At 47.8% G+C, this 24,155-nt stretch overlaps 1 protein-coding gene across 5 annotated transcripts in view; it reads left to right on the forward strand.

Annotated features, from left to right (window-relative positions):
- The window catches only part of jmjd1cb (jumonji domain containing 1Cb), a 98,430-nt gene that overhangs the window by 69,497 nt on the left and 4,778 nt on the right, over positions 1-24,155 (forward strand). For 3 of the 5 annotated variants that reach the window (XM_023949613.2, XM_078937839.1, XM_078937838.1), the window contains 17 exons: positions 5,960-6,065; positions 6,219-6,343; positions 8,400-8,543; positions 9,274-9,315; positions 10,723-10,969; positions 11,097-11,654; positions 11,729-12,029; positions 14,125-15,007; positions 15,114-15,269; positions 16,533-16,696; positions 17,639-17,759; positions 18,910-21,259; positions 21,553-21,754; positions 21,928-22,142; positions 22,221-22,373; positions 23,433-23,522; positions 23,626-23,750. In XM_023949613.2, the coding sequence (XP_023805381.1) occupies positions 5,960-6,065; positions 6,219-6,343; positions 8,400-8,543; positions 9,274-9,315; positions 10,723-10,969; positions 11,097-11,654; positions 11,729-12,029; positions 14,125-15,007; positions 15,114-15,269; positions 16,533-16,696; positions 17,639-17,759; positions 18,910-21,259; positions 21,553-21,754; positions 21,928-22,142; positions 22,221-22,373; positions 23,433-23,522; positions 23,626-23,750 (5,982 nt within the window). Of the gene's footprint in view, positions 1-5,959; positions 6,066-6,218; positions 6,344-8,399; positions 8,544-9,273; positions 9,316-10,722; positions 10,970-11,096; positions 11,655-11,728; positions 12,030-14,124; positions 15,008-15,113; positions 15,270-16,532; positions 16,697-17,638; positions 17,760-18,909; positions 21,260-21,552; positions 21,755-21,927; positions 22,143-22,220; positions 22,374-23,432; positions 23,523-23,625; positions 23,751-24,155 lie in introns of those variants that run through there. The other 2 variants (XM_023949614.2, XM_023949616.2) reach the window with 2 other exon arrangements.

Below are 24,155 nucleotides of genomic sequence, written 5' to 3' on the forward strand. Positions count from 1 at the left end.
CTGTGGTTCTGCAGTCTTCATCTGTGGTTCTGCAGTCTTCATCTGTGGTTCTGCAGTCTTCGTCTGTGATTCTGCAGTCTTCATCTGTGGTTCTACAGTCTTCATCTGTGGTTCTACAGTCTACATCTGTGGTTCTACAGTCTACATCTGTGGTTCTGCAGTCTACATCTGTGGTTCTGCAGTCTACATCTGTGGTTCTACAATCTTCATCTGTGGTTCTACAGTCTACATCTGTGGTTCTACAGTCTACATCTGTGGTTCTGCAGTCTACATCTGTGTTTCTGCAGTTTTCATCTGTGGTTCTGCAGTCTACATATGTGGTTCTGCAGTCTACATCTGTGGTTCTGCAGTCTTCATCTGTGGTTCTACAGTCTTCATCTGTGGTTCTACAGTCTACATCTGTGGTTCTGCAGTCTACATCTGTGGTTCTGCAGTCTACATCTGTGGTTCTGCAGACTTCATCTGTGGTTCTACAGTCTTCATCTGTGGTTCTGCAGTTTTCATCTGTGGTTCTGCAGTCTTCATCTGTGGTTCTACAGTCTTCATCTGTGGTTCTACAGACTTCATCTGTGGTTCTGCAGTCTTCATCTGTGGTTCTGCAGACTTCATCTGTGGTTCTGCAGTCTACATCTGTGGTTCTGCAGTCTACATCTGTGGTTCTGCAGTCTACATCTGTGGTTCTGCAGTCTTCATCTGTGGTTCTGCAGTCTTCATCTGTGGTTCTGCAGACTTCATCTGTGGTTCTACAGTCTCCATCTGTGGTTCTGCAGTCTACATCTGTGGTTCTGCAGTCTACATCTGTGGTTCTGCAGTCTTCATCTGTGGTTCTGCAGTCTTCATCTGTGGTTCTGCAGTCTTCATCTGTGGTTCTGCAGTCTTCATCTGTGGTTCTACAGTCTTCGTCTATGATTCTGCAGTCTTCATCTGTGGTTCTACAGTCTTCATCTGTGGTTCTACAGTCTTCATCTGTGGTTCTACAGTCTTCGTCTATGATTCTGCAGTCTTCATCTGTGGTTCTGCAGTCTTCATCTGTGGTTCTGCAGTCTTCATCTGTGGTTCTACAGTCTTCATCTGTGGTTCTACAGTCTTCGTCTATGATTCTGCAGTCTTCATCTGTGGTTCTGCAGTCTTCATCTGTGGTTCTGCAGTCTTCATCTGTGGTTCTGCAGTCTTCATCTGTGGTTCTGCAGTCTTCATCTGTGGTTCTGCAGTCTTCGTCTATGATTCTGCAGTCTTCATCTGTGGTTCTGCAGTCTTCATCTGTGGTTCTACAGTCTTCGTCTATGATTCTGCAGTCTTCATCTCTCGTTCTGCAGTCTTCATCTGTGGTTCTGCAGTCTTCATCTGTGGTTCTGCAGTCTTCATCTGTGGTTCTGCAGTCTTCATCTGTGGTTCTGCAGTCTTCATCTGTGGTTCTGCAGTCTTCATCTGTGGTTCTGCAGTCTTCATCTGTGGTTCTGCAGTCTTCGTCTATGATTCTGCAGTCTTCATCTGTGGTTCTACAGTCTTCATCTGTGGTTCTGCAGTCTTCATCTGTGGTTCTGCAGTCTTCATCTGTGGTTCTACAGTCTTCATCTGTGGTTCTGCAGTCTTCTAATTCAGCAGATGATTGTGTTTAGTGTGTTTAATCAGATCAGATGAACATTAGATGAGCTGTATTCTGATGATGAGTTCATGTCTACAAAGACGAAACATCCCATTCTCCAAAGAGCGGAAGCTCGGCCCAGAAGAGAACAGGTCTAGAGCAGGTCTAGAGCAGGTCTAGAACAGGTCTAGAGCAGGTCTAGAACAGGTCTAGAGCAGGTCTAGAGCAGGTCTAGAACAGGTCTAGAGCAGGTCTAGAGCAGGTCTCTTGCGTAGCTAAGTAGTAGTATTTGAATGTGTTTACTATTATAGATTTAGTCAGTATCCATGCGTTTGAAAACAGGAAATGGCGAGCGCTGCAGCTGCTGCATCACTCGGGCCGGATCCGTCCTTCCAGCCGCCCACATCAGCGGCGGGAGCAGCCGGAGGCTCCGAGTCTCCCTGGCACCGCCGGCTGCGGCGCTTCCACACACCCGTGCATTCCTTCTGCCTTAAATCAGCCGCTCCGCTCCTGCAGACCTCCGAGCCACAGAGCGCATGAAAAACACGCTGCGCCGTGGGTTGGCGGCCACTCCCCTCTCTGTTTATCCAGTTGGACAGGAAGAACGGGGGGAGGGAGGAAGGGAGGGAGGGGGATGGGCTACAATCTGTTTGGCATCAATTTGACAATGAAGTCACTGTTTGAAAGGCCAGCCCTGTTCTGCAGTCCTGTTGGTAGACGGTAGTAGCGGAGACTCCAGTCTGACCCAAGCCCGCCAAATCCTTTGTCACGTCTGAACCCTGAAGTTAGCCGAGTCCGTTTCTTCATCCGATCTGACGGGATCCAGAACCAATTCTGCATGATCCAAAAAAAAGTGTGTGCATGGTGTCCCGCCTCCCTGGGGCTTTTCCAGGCTGCTTCCCTTTAGGGAGCTCCTGGACACACAGCCATTGTGTGGAGGCGTTATGTAATCGCAGCAGAGAAAGCCTTCAGGCTTCATTCAGACGGACAGGAATTCTGACCTTCCCTCATAGAAGTGCTCCACTGTTCCATGAGCTCTGTCTTTGCACTAATGTATTTTTACCAACCAGGCACTTTTTGGCCTTAAACAGCTAAGATTGTATTTTTGGTTGTTTTTAACTTGTTCTTTTAGCATTTTTCTGATCATGGAGGACATGTATAAAGAAAATGATGGTTAAACTGCCTTTCTGAGTATTTCTTTATACAAATTGTCCTGAATCAGGAGCAGACAAAAAAAAACGTTTGAAAAAATCAGTGTTCCTGCTCTGCTCCATTCTGATCATCCACCTGCAGACAAATGGATCCAGGAACGTCTCTGTTTTCCTGGTCTGAGCTGGGATCTGGATCAGAACCGTACGGCTGGATGGCTACCATATTACTATTGGTAGTGTGGGGTTGTGAGCAGGAGATGCAAGCAGATTAATGATGGGAAAAGGGGACAGGCTTACTTTGCACCAACAGTCCCGCCCACTGCTCTGAGGTGAATTTCACATGAACGTCTGCCGCTCTGCCGAAACTATGTCCTAGAAAACGACACGGGTTTTTGGATTTTGTCTAGATGGCATAAATATGATTTCAGGACCTCTGGGAATGCTTTGAAAACAGATCAATAGATGATCAGAAAGAGAGACTTTCAGGATTATAAATCGTATTAATTTATAAATAGATGTCTAAATCCGTCAGGAAGCTTTGGAGCAGAGTCTCAGCAAACTGTCAAACATTCGGCGTCTGTGTGAAGCAGGTCTCTGTCTGTCAAACCCACCGAGCAACAAACCGCCTTGCTCTTTACTTTTTGTTTTCCTTTCTTTCTTTGTATTGTTTGGCATCTCCAATAGAGATTCGTTTTCCTGTTTCCATGTCGTTGTTAACACGCGCACACATACCTACATGAACCAACAAACACAAGGCGGCGTTGTGTCTCTGAGTCAGTGTCGTCTTCTTCTCATCATTGTTGGACAGTTTCTATTCACTTTTAGTGGACTTATTGTAGCAAGAGCAGAATAGTTGAAATGTGTTGCATAACAAACATTTTCACAGGGGTAATGCCCCCCCCCCTTTAGACATCGAAGGTGTAGATGCATAGAAACCTCTAATTATTAGACATTCTATTCTGGTTTCTTCCATAAAGCAGCTTCCATTCTTCTCAAAATGATCAGACGCTGATTAATCTAAACTTTTTGTACCTCTTTAAATGCCTTTTAACTGGTGTGATGGTTTCTGTTTGGAAAAAAAAAGCAACCTTGTTTTTCTATTACAGAACTTTGATTTGTTTGTTCTTTTCTGCTTAATCTCCACTGTTTGCATTTACCATTGTTGGTGGTTGTAATTAGATTACTTTAAAAGTGTATGTTAAGCATTTGATTGTGACGTATTTGGTCATTTTTGGGGAGGGGCTGCAGTGTCTGTAGTAATCTTGTGTTTCAGAGTTGTTTGAAAGAATAAACCTTTTTATCAATTCCCTTTTTAACAGAAATACTTTTTTGTTGGTCGGGTTTAGTGAACGCTGACCAGGACACTCTGATAACAAGAATGGACACTTTGATTTGAAAGTAAACTCTGAAGGATGATAATCCTCGTTGCAGATTTTTCTGCTACAGGTTGACTCAAGATTGCAGTTTGAGCTCTGTCACTGTTGCCATGGAAACCTTATGTAAGTGGCAGAGTCGCAGAAGTAATGGAAATAAAGTGTTCACCAGGCTAGAGATGTTCCAGTTGTGATAAGCATCGATGCCAATTGACTCATCAAACACCGATGAGAGGTTTGGGCTCATTAATGACTGCGGCTCTGATGGCATCACGCGTGGTCGTCATGGTGACCGTGTCGTCTTGGTAAGGCTAAATGTGCATCTGAGCAGGTCGTGGTGAGGGCTGCTGCAGCGGCAGGAGACTGTGTTTACATCGTTATAGGCTATTCCCAAATACTCTGGACCTGTTGGTTCTCTTGTCTGAACCAGAACCAGAACAAGGTCATACTCTGGGTTAGCCGTCTGCTGGATAAGACGGGTTTGATCTGTGGGGATATCTGTTAAAAACAGAAGCCTTATTGATGATAACGACCAGCATCGGTGAAGGCACCACAATAGCTAATCTGCCTGTCGGAAGACAGTTTGCTGACTCTGCAAACGTCTGTCCAAGCTCTCCTGGTTAATCTGGCAGAAACTAATGAGATTCAATGCATTGTTACGTATACATTGAAGCCAAAGTTCTTACTGTTCTGCAGAAAACGATGTGCTTTCAGACACTGACAACTGAAGCAACTGACTACATTCAGCGGTTTGAAACTCCGCTTTGGAAGTGACGCTTTGATGAAAACTTTGGAATAGTAGGTAATGAGAACCTAACTTCAGTTAGGACCTGTCGGTCCTCGTGATGATAGAAGTCATCTAAAGGTTAGATTCCCGCCCGGCCTGCCCATGTGACAAAGCGTTTTGGTGAGATACTGAACCCCACATTGCTCCTGGGGGTTGAAGGTTGGCGCCGCCATCAGTGTGTGAATTTGTGTTTGGGGTGTAATGATTTGATTTAACATAAATTTGGTTCATATCCCAATCTGTGGTTGACGATCCGATATACTGACCTAAAATCGATCCGGGACATCTTTAGCCAAAAATTCAACCAATGTGACTCAGAGATGAGTATCTGGGTTCAAAGGGAACATTCTTGGAACATCCTAGTACACTGGATGGTCACATGACTTTGCTACATTCAAAGTGTTTCCCCCCATTAGACTGGAATGATGGACTGATCATCACGTGTGTGTTGTCCGCTGTGATGGTCATTCTTGTGTTATAGTAAAGTAAACCGACAATGCCAGTTTCCAGTAAAGATATAATTGAGTCATGTCATTTTAAAACCATTTGTAATTCTATAGGTCGATTCGACTAACAGACAGATGGATCTGGTTGGATGAATGGATTCATCAATTAACCGTAACAGCCTGGGGGTGTGGATGGGGGAATTGAACTGTGACTGTAAAGCCTTAATAAGGGGAGAACTACAAGGAAACACTCTTTACCCCCAAAAGACTTTTGCAATTCTTCCTTTTCTTCAGCCGGAGAGTTCGTAAGGTCATAAGTCTCCCAAATGTTGTTGCTTTGGAGTTGGTGTGTTTCCCTCTGCTGTGGTTTACCATCACACACTTCAGGAGGGTCAGCGTTCTGCCTTTCATTCATTTTCTTGCTTTAAAACATCAGGACTGTTTTGGATTGGGGTGTTTGTTTCCTCTCAGAGACAACAGGACCCAAAACATTTCATTTGCTCTGTGCTGAATCCATTTGAGGTTTCCTCTGGATGACTGTTGCAACAGTTGAGATCATTTTTCTTTGTTGGAGCATTAGTTGTGTTGTGACCCGATGTTCTATCTGTGTTCCTCAGGACGAGGTGGACAGTCAGAACCCTCTGTTCAGAGACAATCCACAGCTCCATGAAGAAGTGAAGAGCTGGCTGAAAGACCAGAAGGTGCAGGAAATATTTATGCAAGGTAAGCATTTATGCATCGTTGTCTTCTTTCGGGAGGCTCTTTGTCTGCAGATGGCTGCACAGCGCTCTGCTCTGCCATGTGATTGTTGGAACTGCTGTGGAGGAAGGAAAGTGGTGCATTTCATGAACTCTACCTGTGTCCTCCCCCCTCCAGGACCCTACTCACTGAATGGCTACCGAGTGCGAGTGTACAGACAGGATTCGGCCACCCAGTGGTTCACGGGCATCATCACTCACCACGACCTTTTCAGCCGAAACATGGTTGTCATGAACGACCAGGTACCCGCACCCGCCGTCTGTGTCACACACACCGAGTGTTGAATGCATGTATGAGCTTTACTGTCACAAACTCGTGGCGCGTTTATCTTTGCATGCACTAGAAAGATGTTTTACAAATTGAAAAAGAATAATTTTGTACTGCTTAGGTCCTTAAAATAAAAAAATGTCAGGGTTCACATTGACCTCATTCATATTTGGGCTGCAATAAAATGGAGACATTCTGTATCGACTTGTTGCCATGGTAACCGGCGGTTTAGATTTCCTTCGATGGCCCTTCCATTACGGATGCTTGCACTGGTGTTCACTGAATAAACTCTGATCAGGAAACTCTCAGGGCTCTTTGGGTCTGAGCTGGGTCGATGGGGGGGTGACCCATGAAGAAACCCGTTCATAGAGGGTTATTTTTACAGCCATCGTTCTGTCCATGCAACAGATCAGGGTTCTGCAACCTGAGGCTTCAGAGCCACAAAAACAACAACACATTGTTTAATTTTAGAAATTAAGGTTACCTGGTTAGCGCTGATTTATATTTAGCTGGTTAGATTTATGAATTTATGCTCCAGGTGTTTCTATTTTATTGTTGCTGTTGTTTGTATTAGTATTAATATTATTAAGTTAAAATCACCTGTTTTCTTATGCTGAACTACAATGTTTAGTTGCTGTCCTGGGGAGGACAGGTGCTCCAACTATGTATTTGTGCCCAATATACATGTTATTCTGGTAAACCACGAGCCAATAGTCCTGTTTATATTCGGTTAACAGCTGTAGTACATAGAGAAACAGTGACAGCCCATCATAGTAGACTTAATGTATGACTAGAAAATGTCATTTTTACCCTGCAGTGTTTAAATCCAGTAGTGACAAAGTAGCAAACAGAAAGTTTGTATTTCTGTCACAGATTCTGTAAATTCTCCCACATAGAAAGATGAGTTTGGTCTTAATGATAGAAACATTTTAGCTGTGAAACAGAATAAAGAATCCAGAAAATTACACTGTTTGATTAAAAAAAAAATAATAATATTTTAAAGTGGAGCAGAAAAGACATATTTGGTCAATAACAAATGTTTACTTCAGTACTTATTACAGTAATTTTACGGAATGTTACCCTGGTTTGCTCACACTGTAGCTGCTATTTTGGTCCATTCCTCCATGCAGATCTTCTCTAGAGCTGTGATGTTTTGGGGTTTTTGCTCGGCAACACAGACTCTTGCAGAATTTGTAACTATACTTTTGCCGGTATACACAACATGTGATGGGACTCTGTCACTCTGTTCACATTTCAAAAACAAATTAAATGTGGATTTTTGATTTTGTCTAGGACGGATTTTTCCTGTAATATGTTGGTGTTTATTTTATAAAAAAAAATCAAACATAAACATATGAGACTCAATAAAAATAGGTGGAGCTTTTTAAGGTATCTGGTGTCAGAAAACGGAACAACTTAAAATCTTCTTAAATATCTGGTATGTGGTAAGTTAAATGCAATCAATAAAACAGGAAATTTAAAAGTAAAAAAACAGATCTTTCAAATAATGCATACTTTTTAATAGTTTATTTGGTTCTTAGTTATTTGTTGGTTTGTTTTTCGTGTTATCTGAAAGACGGAGCATGATTTTACGGCTCTGCTGCTGTTCTCCAGTCACGTTCTCAACAGTCATGTGTTTTAAAGAACTGAGCACTTTCACATCCCTGGACTGTGACCAGCGGTTTGAGCACACGCTAAACACGCCAAACACGCTTCTGCTGCCAACAGCAAAACAGCCTTCAAAATAAAAGCAGAAGGCTAGGTTTCAATCAACATTCTTTTTACCTTGAGACATAACGGTTAGTCAGAGTTGGGGTGTAACGATTAAAAGACTTGATCCATGAACCGATTTAAACTCCACAGTTGGGATTTCTTGACGGCAGAGAAACCACTGAATGGTTTCAGAATATTTCCTCCATATTATGAAGCAGAAATGCTCGTTGTACTGCGTCTGGGTGAGCTTGAATAATTGCAGTGGGTTCAAATCCTGCTGAGGGTTATGATATAAAGGTGAGAGTAACGTGTGTTCAGGTGCTAGAGCCCCAGAACGTGGATCCTTCGATGGTCCAGATGACCTTCCTGGATGACGTGGTCCACTCTTTGCTGAAAGGAGAGAACATTGGCATCACCTCTAGGCGAAGGTCGCGGTCCAGCCAGAACAGCAACACGGCCCATGTGAGTAGAAACACGTTAAAAGAGAAGAATAAAACTTACACTTTCTGGGATTTTATTCTCAGTCATTATGTAGGGTTGCTTTCAATTGTTTCCACCTTACCTAAATCTAATGTATGTTTCCCAGATATGGTGCCACACAATATGCATGTAGTTGGTGTTTAGGAACAAGAGAAATTCAGAGAATTGATTCTCTTCCAGGACTCTTGACTCTCGTCATTTTGTCCCAACAAGCCCCCAACCTCATTGTAATGGGCTTACATTGAACAGTTGTGTAAGATGTACGTAGAAATTATGTAAAATACTCAAACTGCTCAAAGCTGAATTCACGTAAAGACCCGTCGCACACGACGAACGAGAGAAAGGCTTATGGATGCCGTTTATCACGCGTGGATCACCAAAGAACGAAACTTTGTATGTGGAAAATGCACAAAATGTACGTAGCGACAGATTGACACGGCCTTTAGATGCAGCTTGAAACTGGAAAAAAGGCAAATGTCACCTAACAACGGTTGATCCAGAAGCTGCTTCTGCTGTGTGGCTGCTCTGTTGGCTTCAGTCAGCTGTTGTTGTTTGGCTTCATGTTCTGCCATTACTTTACTGGTAACATTTTCCCCAAAAGGAGCTGACACTGAAAACTGTCAGTTCTCCTGCAGCTGGGAACACATTTCTTCTGTTCTCACATTTTATGTCTGTTAATTCCTCTTTTTCTCTTTTCTTTTTGCCTCCAAAGATGGCTGGAGGCCGACCCTGCGGAACCACTGGCAACTCTCAGGTATCCCTCAAATCCCTCCTTCTCCTCCAGACCCCCCAGCTGTCTCTGCTGTCTGTACTCCAAACACACGATGCGGTCAAGTTTGCATCCAGCTGAAAGGATGATGTTCCTTCAGAAATGCCTGTGTGAATGCTGACGAGCAATTTACAGACGTTTAAGACTGATGCCATGTTTCCAGTGAATCCCCCTGAAGGAATGCTCTAAAGATCCTTTTTAGATTCAACGTCACATACTATTTTCAGCCAGGATTACCACCAAAAGTGACTTTTATTCTGAAGGGGCTTCCTCTGGATGCAAGAAGCCATTTGTAAATCATAAATTAAACTAAGATCAGGTGACAGAGCTCAACAGATGCTGATTTATTTATTGTTTGGGCTTTTTTGCAAAAAAATTGAGGGGGGGGTTTCTTTCTAAAATTCTGCTCGACACGTTTTTTAAGGATTTTTAATATGAAGAAGTACGAATAAACCACGCTAAGAACACGTAAACCAACGTAGAACATGAACCGTGTGATTATTAATTCATCAGTGATTCCTGTATCAATGACATAATTGTAATGTGATCTGTGATCTAAAAGTTACACATCGGTGTTTCATGCGTGAAAAGTCTGTAACGGTCGTGGAAAGACACATTTGTGTCTGTATCTCACAAAAATCACACACAATTGCATAAGATTTACGTAATAATTGCTTATAAGCTACGTGAAATACGCATAAACTGGTAAAATCCAAAGGTTTTTTCTTGTCTGTTGTGTTGCAGCCTCACACACACACACGAGGGCTGCAAATGTCTTGTCAGCAGGATGCTGCAGCTCAGATGTTACCACAACCACGAGTGACGTAGAGACCAGCCGTCTCTGATTCAGGAGGCTTTTGGTCTTTTGTCATGGAGGAAAACGTGTGAAAACTGTATTTATTATGGACGTTAATCCATGAAAAAGTCAGATTCGAAAGTCATTCCCATCAGACCCGACTTCAGTGGCAGAATCGCGTGTTTGCTGTTAGTCCTTCAGACTGTGTGGATGTCACTGGATTTTATCAGCCGCTGCTTTCCACAGTATCAATAATCGTGTTTTGATTGGAGGTGGAAGGCATTGATGTGGTCGTACGCTCACGGGCAGCTAAAAGCTTCACTGATCAGAACGCTGGTTCCTCCCTGGTTTCAGTGCTGGTGTGTGAGGAGCTCCTCTGCATGTGTGCACAGATCTGCTCCCCGTCGGCATGTTAACAGCTGCAGGCCGGCTAGCAAGCCTGCCGTTAGCTTCTCATGAGTCTCTATCCTAAACCGTCCACATGAAGAGACCCGAACAGCGGTGAACGTCTGCGTTTCTGTCTCCACAAACCTTCACCAAAACAGTAACACTTTGTATCTGTCTGTTCCGTTTCAATGTCATTTCTTTTCTTCCAGCAGAGTCATTACACACGAGCTCAAGCGAACAGCCCCCGCCCAGTGATGACATCATCGGGACCCAACCCTAAAAGCTCCCCCCAGCAGCAAAGTCAGTCTCAGCAAGTCCAGCTGGCGCTCAACCCGTTGCATCACTCGCCCGGTGGGAGCGGGCGTGAGCAGCGAGAGCCGCGCGCCTCCCGCTCCTCCAGGAGGAAAGGCTCGGACAGCAGCGTCCCAGAGGAGGACAAGGAGGCGGCGGGCCGAGGTGAGCGCCACAACCAGAGCATTTTATTGTGAAAATCCCTCTGAAAGTTGCCGTGGGAACTGGTAAAAAGGGTTTAATAAAGGGAAGAAATCCAAACCAACCCACTTTTTCTCTGGTGTTTGTTCAGAGTCCAAGGCCAAAGTGAAGCAGACGATGAACAAACGCAGGAAAGGCGAGGAAGATGAGAAGAAGGCAGGATTAAAGAGGCTGAAGACAGAAGTGACGTCCGACCTGTCGGACTGCAGCGACTCAGAAAACCTCCACAACAAGAGGACCACGGACTCATCCTGCTGCTCTTCCTCCTCCTCATCCCTGTCATCTTCGTCCTATTCTTCCTCCTCCTCCTCAGAGGTCAACTCTGAGAATGAACTAAAGATGCGCAGCAGCGATGAGGTACAAAGTACCATTTCCCAAGTGGAGGAGGAGGAGGAGAAGCCAGGGATGAAGGGACCTAAAATGAATGACTCCTCCTCTCTCGTTGGTCACTTATCCCCGTGGGCAGACATGGAGGCTGCAGAGAAGCTGAAGAAGAGTGTGCTAAAGGAATCAGTAAAAATGATGACAAAGGAGGAGGAAGAGCTGGTGGCAGTCACACAGATCACTCAGTCTCCTCTTCAGCCGTCGCAGCTGATGGTGGACATGAGCCAGGGCGGACCCTTGGAGAGCATCAAGAACGCTGTGAAAGGTACTCTGCTGAAGGACATCCGGCGCCGATCCAGCGCTTCTCCGTTCTAATGTTTTTGTCGGCGTTTGTTCCAGCTCCGGGCGCCGCCGTCATCGACATCACGGACGACGCCCAGGCCACGGTGCACAGAGAGAGCTCGGAGGCGGTGTCGGCGCTGCTGGCGTCCCAGAAGGCCGAGTCCACGGCCCTCTCACCCTACTTGCCTCTCAACCCGTCTCCGGTGTCCTCGCCTCCCGTCCCTCCAGCCTCCTCCCCATCAGAGGGGTGTCGCAGGACGGACGTGGAGTCGCACGCCAAGCAGCACGGCTTCATGGGAGGCGGCGTCCCTTCAGCCAAGAGCAACAAAATAGAGTTCGGTTCGTCGGAGGTCATCAGGTGAGAGCAGAGGCAGTAGCTTTTTCCACGGAGGCGCTTTGACCTGCAGCTTATGTGCAGTCATACAGTGTCCACCCCCAGGGGGTTCAAACCCGCGGTGGGGTCATACTAAAGGTTACAGAGATGGAGTGACGTGCGGGGAGGTTGATGGCAGGTGAGACCCTGAATCCTCTGGAGTCAGATTCACAAGAACTGAATATCTCAGTATTCAGCAGCAAACAGAAAAGATCAGGGGGGTCAAACCCATTTTCACTGGGGGCCACATCAGCATAGTGTCTGTCCTCAAAGGGCCAAATATAACTTATACATGTAACTAAATGTAATCACAAATAAATGTAACTACTCCAAACTCATTATTTATTTACTATAACTTTTTAAATGACAATTACAGTTGCATAGAAAACATGTGTTTGCTTGTTACTTTAGCGTAAATCCTTTTACATTTGATTCCGCTTGTTAAAACACACATGACTGCATTAATGAAGGTTCAAACTGTCCAAGTGAATAAAGAGTGATAACATCAAACTGAGCTAGAAAGAACATGTATGTTATTTTACATAAAAAGGCTGCACACAGCCTCACATCCAACTGACAACAATTTGTCTGCAAACACACAGAAGACCTGCACACATTGAATAATTACAGCTACACATAAATAATATGTAATCAACTAAAAAAAAAATATTTTAAGAAAATTAAAAACTTTTTGCTCTTGTTGGCCACATAAAGTGACATGGGGGCCACATTTGGCCCCCGGGCCTTGAGTTTGACACATGTGGCTGATAAGATATACACAAGAACATATTTGTCCTACAGAGAATATTTCTGTCATAGACATGAATAGAACACTCCTCCTGTGTATAAATAATGCTTATATACTGTAAACAAATGAAAGTATACAGATGTGTTCAGCACACATTTGGACCCTCAGTAACGATCTCTGGTATTTTTCCAGCTTCAGATTCTGGTGCTTTAATCGGTTATCAAATATCTCTGTGAAAATGATCATAACAACAATTCTTTTAGGCCTAAAATGTAGTTTTCAAAAACTTACATGCTTGGCTTTACATTTTTAGTCCATGTCTTGATCCTTCTCCACGTCCTTAGTTCTGTTTCTACGGCACCAGTACAGCTGCAAAGCAGCTCACGTCTGCCCCCTGCTGGCGAGGCTCGCCTCACCAGCAGCCTGTTCTGCGCTCTGACGGTACGTCTCGGTTAAAACTGCGCCTTGCAGTCAGACATGAGGCGAAGCTGTGAAGCCTCACCATCTGAATCACTGAAATTCAGCGATTTCACCTCAATCTGTGGAAAATCTGTCGAGTCAACTGAAAATGCATCTTTAACACGGATCCATGGAAAAAATATTTACTCAATGGACGTTTTTCTTTTTTGTCACAATCACAGGTGAGGCTGAGCCTCACTTGCCTCACCTGACCACACGTCACTGCAGAGATGGGACCCAAAGCATCTGGGGGGGGGGGGGGGGGGGGGAGCGTATCTGTCTGCTTGAATGCTTTTCTTTTTCTCTACGCTCTGTGTTTCATTTACACGACAACCGCTTTGTCAGAGTGGATTTCCGTTTCCTCTTCACTTACAGCGATTTGTCCACACGGACAGCTGACTTCACTTTGCTTTGTAAACAAAGGAAATGACACAACAAACCCCCGTGATGCCGTGCAGATCTTCAGAGAAGATAACAGAAATCCTGGAGCTTGAAGCGGCTTCTGCACGGCTTCAATTCTACCCATGCATGTCTGAAAGAACGCAGGTTTTTCAAGAAAGAAACATCCAGAAAATTCCCTGAAGTCTGCTGAAAAGCTAGAGGGTCCAAAATGTTGGGATGTTCTGATCTCAGCCCGCCAAACCCGCACAGCTGCACCGGGCCGTCCACGACCTGCACAGACGTCCACAGTTGTGACTTGAGTCCAACATTGACGCATGCAGACAGGGTGAAGCACACCTGGAGCTGACGGGTGTGAACTGTTGGTTTATTCCCAGCAGGAGGGGTCAGGATTCCCCCCCCCCTGCAGTGTTTCTGACCGTCACGTCTGACCGTCTCATGGAGGAATCAAACGTTTGTGACTCTGTCTTTCAGGTCGGTCTCCTCCATGAGCGACAGCCTGCCTCTGACGGAGAAGAGCGTCCCTCCTCATCCTCAGCAGCAGCACGAGCAGCGGCAGTACACGTCCACCCCCCCCAGCACGGCCCCGCCTTTTTCCAACGAGGCAAAAAAGCTGCCCCCACACAAAACAAACACAAGTGCCCCCACAGACTTTGTCAGATCCAAAACCAGCCCCGGTCCCAACCCCAGCTCCTCCCACTTTGAGTCCTTGAAGCAGAAATCCCCCAGCACCCCCCAGAACCAGCACCACCCTGACCTGGCTGACCTTAAGGTCAAGCCCAGCCCCGGCCCGCTGGACGTCTCCAAACCCAGACCCAACACGTCCCCCGACATCTCCAAGCATAAAATAACCAGGTACTCCGAGGCCTCCCCCCCACCGGCACGCTTACCCACTAAGGAGGAGCCGGCAGAACCTCAGCGGTCCGGTTTCAAGCCCGTGGCGATGAGGTCGGAGGCGGGCGCCACAGGCAGCAGCACCAAGAGCCCCCTGATCATCGACAAGAACGAGACCTTCACAGTTTACAGGGATCCAGCGCTGGTTCAGTCGGACGCAGAGAGCTCCTCCAATCACGTGGCAGCCTACCTGCACCCCCACCTGCACCCCCTGCACCCCTCCTCCCCCCACTCGCCATGCCTGACCCCCGCTTCGCACACGCATGCGACGTCGCACCTGCTGGCGCCCCCTCACTCTTCGGCCCTACCTCACCCCCACCTCCTGGCCTCTGGAATGCTGCCGGCCATGCCCCCCCCGGCCACGTCGCTCCTGGGGAGCCACGCCCGACTGGAGTCTCCGGGAAGCCTGGGGCACCTGGCCCTCGCCCACCCTGCAGCCACACACCAGCAGCAGTTCTTACAGGTGTGTCTCTGCAAACCCCCACCACGGGGTTGTTAGGAGGGGGGCTGAATCCCTCAAAGCCACCGTTTTGTTAGAAGTTGGTAAGATTTTTACCCGTCTTTTTCAGGGTCACGGCAGGACGCCGGGGCTCAGCCTTTACCCCATCCTGTGGCAGTATCCTAACGGAACACCAGCTTCATACCCCCCAGGGCTCAACCTGCCTCCCACTCCTAAGTGGGTCCATTCTGAAACTCCCGTGAGCTCTGACTCCCCCCTCAGGAGGGTAAGTCCGGTCCCGGTTGGTTCTGGGATAAAATGTCTGTTCTTTGGAAAACACATCATTGATCTGTTGGACTTCATAGTGTTGTTTGTGGGAGGGGCTTCACTAGTGGGGGGTTCACAGTGCCGATTCTTCGGAGCAGTGGCCCCTTAAACCCCTCGGGCCCCAGAGAACACGCCAACTGTCCCGCAGACGGTACCGGGCCGCAGAAAAAAAGAACCTGACCTACATTTTTCTGTTTCACCTATAATCTGATCCTGAAGGAAGTTTTATTTTGAAAAACTGCTGGATTCTCTCCACCACGCCCGACTCGTTCCTGCTGCATGTCGTGTTGCTCGATCACGTGTCAAAAAATCAATCCGCCACTTCAAAAGACTATAACTTCAAGAGAAACGTGCATTTAACAGACAAAAACCAGGAATCTTTCCTCCAAATATGGTTTTATTGTGACAGCCGTTTCCACAGACCATAATAGTAGAATATTCAACAACCGGCCATCTACGAGGATGCTGCTAATAAAGTTGTTCAAATGCTGATGATTATATTTCCCAAGTATCAGTTTTAGTGACGTTTTCTGTATTTACCCTGAAAGTCAGACGAGGCTGAAGTTGGCGTCTGATTCTTTAGCTTCTACTGTGACAGTTATGGTTAAGAGAAACTCTAGATCCCGTTTTAATGGTTCCTGCAGGAAATCTAGAGGATGAGGATCAACTTTACCCTCGAAAGACATTGGACAGACGGGTCTGTGAAAACATGGTCTGACGTTAAACCGGTCTGTGGCCTGAAAAAGGTCAGAACGCCGATTCAGAGCGAAGGTGTCCTCTGCAGAACTCGTCGCCGGTATCCTGCGTGTTTTCTAACAAAACAAAGCGGATCCAGGTGAGCAGGAAGGGCAGATGATCCCGAGAAACCAGCGGCCCTCGAGGATCCGAGTTGGACTCTCCCGATTCCACCCCCCACGTTCGAAGACCCTTTGGGTTTCTACCGGCTGCTGTGTGTAAGGAGCTAGCAGCTGAGCGTAACACTGGTTTTCAGAAAAAGCCTTTTTACGTGTTGCTTTGGTAATCCCCTTAAATCATCTCAAACCACTTCTGATGAAGTCACCAGGTCTGCTGTTGCCAAGCAACACGATCTCTAAAAGTCTGAATCCTTCATTTTCCAACTAACATTGTGTCAGAAGAAGAACAGCGTTCTCGTCTGGTGTTCAGATGTTCCAGATGTTTGTCCTTCTTCCCTCTTTGATGTGATGCTCGTGTGTGTTTTCAGAACACCACCAGTCCGTGGCTGCACCAGGCTGCCAGCGACAGTCTGGGTCTGCTCAACCACCTGCCAGTCCGACCCGCCAGCGCCGACGCCCACCGCCCCCCAGGGAAGATGCCCGCGCACTCAAACCCTTCAATGACGAAGGCCAGCCTGAGCGTTCAGAAGGAGTAAGAGCTCACTTCCTGTCAGCATCCTCCTGCTCCGTTTCCCAGCCTCTACACCTCGTGATCAGATTTGGCTTCAAACGGGAATTCCCTCAAATCTTGTTCGTTTTCATTTCAGCAGGAGTAACGGCTTTTGTTCCTTCACACGACCTTCTCGGATAAGCTCACATTAAAACTTTCCGTGGCTCACGTTCGGTGGAATTAATCGTTCTGAGCTTACAGCTCTCCTTAAATGTGGAAGCCCTGTGAGACCGGCTTAGCGGCAGCATTAAGGCTGTGTGATGTCTGATAATTCACACGGGGCGCACACAGGACATTCCATGAAGTAGCACTGATCTGATGTGATTAGACAGTTCTGCTTGTTGAGATGTGCCTCACTCGTGGAATCAGCGGCCATCCTCCCAACGCCTCTCCGTGTCTCTGCACGTCCGAAATGACGGGAATGCTTCACGTTGAAACTCGGCCTGTACCGGTGAGGTTTTCCTTCACGCTCCTGTTTCCTCTGAATCCAAACGAGGCGGGAACTCTCCAAAACGGACTCCCAAGGTCAGCAAGACGCAGGTGAAGGTCCGAGAAGGTCTGCTCTGCAGCTGGTGACCACGAACGACAAGCTTTTTGTACGGACTCAGCGATAGGTGACGGCTTTATGTGGAGGGCTCTGCTTTGAACATATTCTGCTACAGTAAAGCCCCTTTTACATGTTATTTTTGGCAAGTCTTTCTCCGGCCGGCCTGCGTGTTTGGAGGATGCGTTAGCAGGACGTGGTATTTGGATTTGCACAGACAGTTAACTGAACCGGGTCTGCGTGGTGTTAGCATGTCTCTGCAGCTCTGAAACAGCTACCGGTGGCTGAGGTAGAGGCAGGGACGGAGAGGTGACGGGCGGCATGTTGGCTGCCGCTGTATGCAGAGATGTGGGTAAAAGGAACTTTTCTGACCCCATCAGGACGTTGGCGCAGCTCAAACAGGACCAGGTGGACAGAAGTCGTACTCCAGCAGGCAAGGATGTCCTCCATCACCGCCTTTACCTGGATCCTCACAGCACAAGCCGCCTGGGAAACCCACAGGTACACACATGCACCCACAGGCTGGGACACAGGTGGACAACAAACATGTCTGATTCTGTAACCCCCCTCTGAACAGAAGAGCTTTACATCTGATAGCCGAACTCTAACACCAGTGATCACTTAGAACTCTATATTACTATATATTATAGCCACTGGCCAATTTAGGTCACACATGCAAAATGCTAAGAAGTTTCTGACAGAGATGTTTCTGCTGCTCCTCAGTGTCTGTTCCTTTGGACACCGAGTCTTTGTAGTCTAGGAAAACAATTCAAATACAGTGATCCCTCGCTATAACACGGTTTACTTTTCACGGTTTCGTTACTTCACGGATTTGCATCGTGCATTGTGTTCTGCATTCTGATTGGCTAAAGAGTCACTCCGCTTCTTCTCTACCTGTGCGTCAATAACGTTGCAGTTTTATATGTACACGTACGTAAATCAGCTTGCCAAATTTACAACACGAACCTGCAAATCATCTTGCAATTTGGAGTATCTCTAAAACCCATAGAAAAAAGATCGACAACAACTGTCTATCACTATGTTCCTCTCCCGAACAAACACAGCTGCACCGCGGGGTTCAAAAGGAGAAAACACTGCAGAGCGGAGTCAGGATGCAGCGGCTCAGGAGCTGTGAAATACGCCTGAGTCACTATTATCATCAATGTGAACAGAAGGCTTCAAATAGTATTTGTCCCACTGTACTTTATATATTTTTTTTATTATTTTAAAATTTCTCCCGTTTAATTCAATTACTCTCGGGTCGCGGTGGGCGGGGCTTATCTCCGCGATTTGAAGCCTTGTGTTCACATTGATGATTAAAATTATTATTTGACAGTACAGTACAGAAGTTATTTGTTGAAAAGAAAACGTTTCTAAAGTACTTTTATTTGTGAAACAAATGCTTGAGCCTGTAAAATGGTTTGTTCTTTCTTTTCAATGTATTATAGAGTATTTAATTGTATAATACTTGTTAAAAAAATAGAGGTTTCTACTTCACGGATTTTGCCTATTACGGGGTCTTTTTGGAACGGAACCCCCGCGATAAACAAGGGTTTACTGTACTTTAACTTCAATACATTTGTGTGGTTGTCTGGAAGACATCTGACCTGCTGAAAGACTCTGATCCACTCGGCCTGTTCTTTCGTTGTAGGAGGCCGGTCAGGGAGCGGACCGAGCCGTTAAATACAAGGAGGAGAATCGTCAGATCCTGAAGGAAAGCATCGAGGTGGCCCCCTTCACCTCTAAGATCCAGCGCTCCATGGATCCCGTGATGGACCGAGAGAGGACGAGGGATCCGGCGTTCCCGGTCCCCGTGCGAGCTCTCACTTCCCAAAGCCCCAAGGCCAGCCTCACCCACCCCAACATCATCCACCAGGAGAAGAGCAACTACTTCACCACCTTGTCCAACAGCGTGGTGAACGAGCCCCCGAGACTCTACCCCTCCAAGGAGATGGCTCCCTACTACGAGAAGGTGTCTGCGGGGATCGTGACCAGCGTTGGAGCTGTGGTGCCCAGTCAGGGACTCCAGTCTCTGGGGAACTACAGCTCCAAAGCCTCCCTCTCCAAACCGCCCCCCCTGATAAAGCACCAACCAGAGGGGGGAGAGGGTCTGGCAGGGAAAATCACAGAACAACTGAGCCAGCAGGTCACGCTGGTCCAGCAGCAACATCACGCAAGTGTCGACAGGATGGAGCGCTGTAGCCCCGCCATTTCTTCCTCCTCCAACCACCACCACCACCAGCAGCAGCAGCACCACCAGCTCAGGACCATGCCGTCTCTTTACCGGGCTCCGGTCTTCCACCCCCCCACGCAGCAGGCGCTGGACTGCAAGGAAGCTGTGGAGCGGGAGAAGGAGTGGGAGAGGGAGAGAGCCGGCTTCGGTGGGCGTCTGTCTCCACCGACGCTCACACCCATCCAACCGGTCAGCCTGGCGTTGGCTGGTACCAAAACACTGGTGGAGCAGCAGAAGCCCCCCACGCTGTTGCCTGAACTCAGGGACATCAAGAGCCACAGGGTCGGTGCGGCGGTGACCTCCGTGGCTCCCGCCACCAGCGTAGACGTGACGGCAGACGGGTGGAGAGGCAGAACCGTGACTCAGGGAAGGGAAGCCGTGTTCTCCAGAGAGAGAGACGCGTCCAGGGGGAAGCCCCCGGCAGCAGTGGCCTCGGTCATCGTGGGTCCAACGTCTGCCAAGTACGACAGCCTTGTTGGTGCTAACAGATCTGGTGCTATTATTCACAAGGAGCCCCCCTCAGGGAGATTCTACCCATCCAAGCTCGAGGGGGAATCTGCCAGGTTCGGAGAAAGTCCGAGAGAACCCGGAGCTAGAAGGGTGATCCAGTCCAACGTGGACGACAGGTGTCAGAGCTCGTTCGTGCACGGACCTCTAAGTTCCAGCAGCCCTCTGAACAGGTCTGCTGTTTTAGTCTCATCTGCTGTCGACCTGCAGAATAAAACTTTAAAGTCGGCGTTTTCCTCTCGGGATGAGGTTCCTCACCTCAAAGCGGGCGTCGGAGGCTGGCCGCTCGGCCAGTCAAGTGCAGACAAAGAAGGAGAGAACCATGTGGCGTTTGACTCTCACGCTGGATTTTCAGGTTTGTCTTTGCCTCAAACCAATTCTACGGTGGCATCCCTCCCCAGCCAAAGCCCCGCCTCGCCGTCGTACTCCGTCTCTGGCTCCTCTCAGCCGTACTCCTCCTCGTTTATCCACTTGAAAAAGCACAAAGCAGCTCTGGCTGCAGCCCAGTCCAGAACCAGCCTCCCTATTGCTCCTCCATCTGTAACGACTGGAAGCCCCACCCTGTCTGAGTCATCTGACAAGACTCCAAACCACACGTCAACGCCTCCACCCTCTTGTAGTCAGGCCTCGTCCTCCTCTGAAAGCAGTAGCAGTGGCTCTGCAGCCGGGCGCTCCACTCCGGGCAAGTCCAGCCCCGTACCCAACGGGCAGACCATGGCTGCCGCCGGCTGCGGACAACCCATCAACTACCACAAGCTGAAGAAAGCCTGGTTAACTCGCCACTCGGAGGAGGACAAGAACACAACCGCCACTACAAGCTCCACCACCACCAAAGCAGAGAAACTGCTCACCACTACGACCAGCAGCTGCAGCGCCACAGCCATGTCGGACATGATCAGGCCCTGCACCGTCAACCTGAGTGCCTCCACCTCCAGCGAGGTGGACATGAGCAAAGAGGGCGGCAGCAGATTGGAGAGAGAGAGGCAGGCGGAGGAGAAGAGCGGCGGGGAGGACAGGAAGTCCAGGCGAGGACACAAACGTTCCTACGACTCCGGCTCAGAGACCGCGGGAGACGACTCGGACGGCAGTGATAGCAAGATGGAGGGCAGGGCTAAGCGCCAACCCAAACCCACGTACAAGAAGAAGCAGAACGACATGGCCCGGAGGAGGGGAGACGCCGACAAGGACGACGATGACGGGAAGCCCAACGGGATCTTCAGGTCGGCCCGCGAGAAGACCAAACTCAAACTGGCCAGCAGCAGTAAGTCCTGCAGGTTTTTCTGTTGCCCTCAGTGGGAGAAGCTGCTACTGCTGCACTGTTTCATTTTCATTTCAAACTAAAATCCTAACATTTTGACACTAGCAATGCATGTTTGTTCATGTGTGGCGGCTTCTCTCAAAACTTCAGTGTCATTTATTGATGTCTACATGCTAACAGGCCCAATCATAAAAGGACAAATAAAATATACCGGCTAGCCTGATCAGTCACTATAGTGAGATAAGATAGCCGCTGGAAGCAGGAAATGGCGGTGACGGTGTGAACGCTCTGCTCAGATGGGATTCCCCGCTCCGTGCTGAAGGATTGGAGGAAGGTCAAGAAGCTGAAGCAGACCGGAGAGTCCTTCCTGCAGGACGACTCCTGTTCGGAAATCGGACCCAACCTCCAGAAGTGCCGGGAGTGCCGGGTGGTCCGCAGCAAAAAGGGGGAGGAGCCAACACACTCGCCCGTCTTCTGCCGTTTTTACTATTTCAGACGGTAAATGACACCCCTCCAACACCCTCGCTATCGCATTGAAACAAGTGCACCCTGGTTTTGTCCTTAAACTGCTTCATGTTGGAAAAACCAGGAAAAGTTGAAGCTAAGGGTCCGAGCAGGAATGAGAGGAATGATGGGTGACGGCGGCATCTCAAAGCTGTTTGTTTTCAAAGGCTGTCCTTCAGTAAGAATGGAGTCATCCGGATGGACGGCTTCTCCGCTCCGGACCAGTTTGACGATGAGGCTCTGGCCCTGTGGGTCCCTAGTGCGATGGAAGACGCCCACCTGGACAAAACCACCGCCAAGTACATCCTGGGCTTCATCGGGGATAAGTTCTGCCAGATGGTTGTGACCGAAAACACGGCAGCCAGCTGGGTCAAGAAGGACGGTGAGCTGCGTGGAAATAAAACCCACCGACTTTTCCCAGCTGCGTTTCTAAATGACATCTGCTCCGCCTGTTTTTCAGCCAAGATGGCGTGGAAGCGAGCCGTGAGGGGGGTGAGGGAGATGTGCGACGCCTGTGAGGCGACGCTCTTCAACATCCACTGGGTCTGTCAGAAGTGTGGCTTTGTGGTCTGCTTGGATTGTTACAAGGCCAAGGAGAGAAAGAGTTCCAAGGGTCAGTATCTGCGTTTCACCTTACGGCGGTTTGTGACGCTCGCAGGTCTTCAGCGGGAGCAGACCCTCGTCTGCTTCTTGTGCAGGAGATCCTCAAAATAAGTCTGCAGTGCGGCAAAAGCAGCGTGCAGGCTGAGGTGTTGCTCAACTGGAAAAAGTTCATTTGTGCAATATTTGCCAAGCGTTTGAATTCATGATTCTACATTTTTACTCCAGTTTGGTTTTGCTGCAAATGGAAGAAATGCATTTCCCCTCTGGCTCCACTAGGGGGCAGAGTCTTAGGATTAACAACGCATTTTAACCCTTGTGCATCTTAGATGACCCCCCCCTTCCATTGACGTGTTCTCCCTACCATGACAAAGGTGGATAAAGGTGGAAAGATTTCATGTAATCCATGGACACCAGTGAAGATCACAAATCATTGAAGAAAAAAGGTTCAGAGCTCTGTCTAGTGGGTCTAGATGACCCAACTCCCAATGTTAAAGTGCCTAGGATAGCACAAGGGTTACAAACATTCATATGTGGTTGTTTGCAGTACATCTAATTTATAGTTTGAAAAGGATCCTTTTTTGACAAAAGCAGGAGTAGTAGTAATAGAGTACAACCTCCTCTGAGTATTTTTATCAAAGTAAACCAGTGAAGGAAAATCTGTTTTAGCCGTCATGACATTTCATGGCAAAACAACCGGAATCATGCAGTAAAAACGGAGTTTGAGAAAACCAAAGTGAATATTTGAGAGACTCAACAAATCGCTGTGAGAGCCTGAACAAAAGAGCTGTCTTTGGTTAAATTTTCTTTTAAAGGCAAACGTTTTCTAACAAAGATTCCCGACAGTCTTCTTGGAATAAAAATCTCCACTTAAGCATTAAAAAATAAATCATCTGTTCCATAAAACCAAAAAAGAATCTGATTTCTTGGTGTTGGGCAGCATTGATGGTCATAATGAGGCTTCACTCTCAGTCTGAAACTGTCAAATGAAACGAGGAAATGTTGGGTCTGACAGGTGAGCCTCAGCTCTCTGGAGACCCTCCTCCCTAAACATGCGCTTGTGTCCCTGCAGATAAAGAGCTGTACGTTTGGCTGAAGTGTGTCAAAGGTCAGCCCCACGATCACAAGCACCTCATGCCCACTCAGATCATACCTGGCACAGGTAGAGAGCCCCTCCAGTTTCCACCGACGACCTGACTTCATCGTGAGGTCCGTTCATTTTGCAGCTGTTTGATGTCATTCAGCCTCTCCCTCTGATGTTTCAGCGCTGACGGAGCTGGTGACCTCCATGCACTTCCTCAGAGACAAGCACAACATCAGGTCCTGCTGCTCCTGCACCAGCAAACAGAACGCCCTCAACAAGCTGCCCGTCACCAACGGAGTCTCACAGGTACCACCGGCACCAAAGCAGAACCTCCCTGCAGCCATCAGCCTGAACGTCTGCTGGAAGAGCCAGCACTGATGATGTCACTCATGCACTGACGGCCTCTACGCCGCAGCGTGACGTGTCAGCAAATACTGTCTGAAAAGGATCAGGATGTTTGCAGATGACATGGTGATATGTAGTGAGAGGAGGGAGCCGGTGGAGAGGAGGGGGTTTGATCTGGAAAGGAGGTGGAGGACTTAAGGTCAGCAGTCCAGAACAGCCGAGTGTGTGGAAGGAGGTGAAGAGGTGGGAACGGCTGAAGGTCGGTTTCAGGGATGATGTTCCCATCCGAGTCGCTGGATTTTGAGGATTTGCTGATGTAGAGATTCTTTTGTAAAACATTGAAAAAACACATTTAGTAAACAGATT

Source organism: Oryzias latipes, chromosome 19 (genome assembly GCF_053564925.1).
Source record: "Oryzias latipes strain Hd-rR chromosome 19, Olatipes_Hd-rR_3.1".
In the NCBI taxonomy this organism is placed as follows: domain Eukaryota; kingdom Metazoa; phylum Chordata; class Actinopteri; order Beloniformes; family Adrianichthyidae; genus Oryzias; species Oryzias latipes.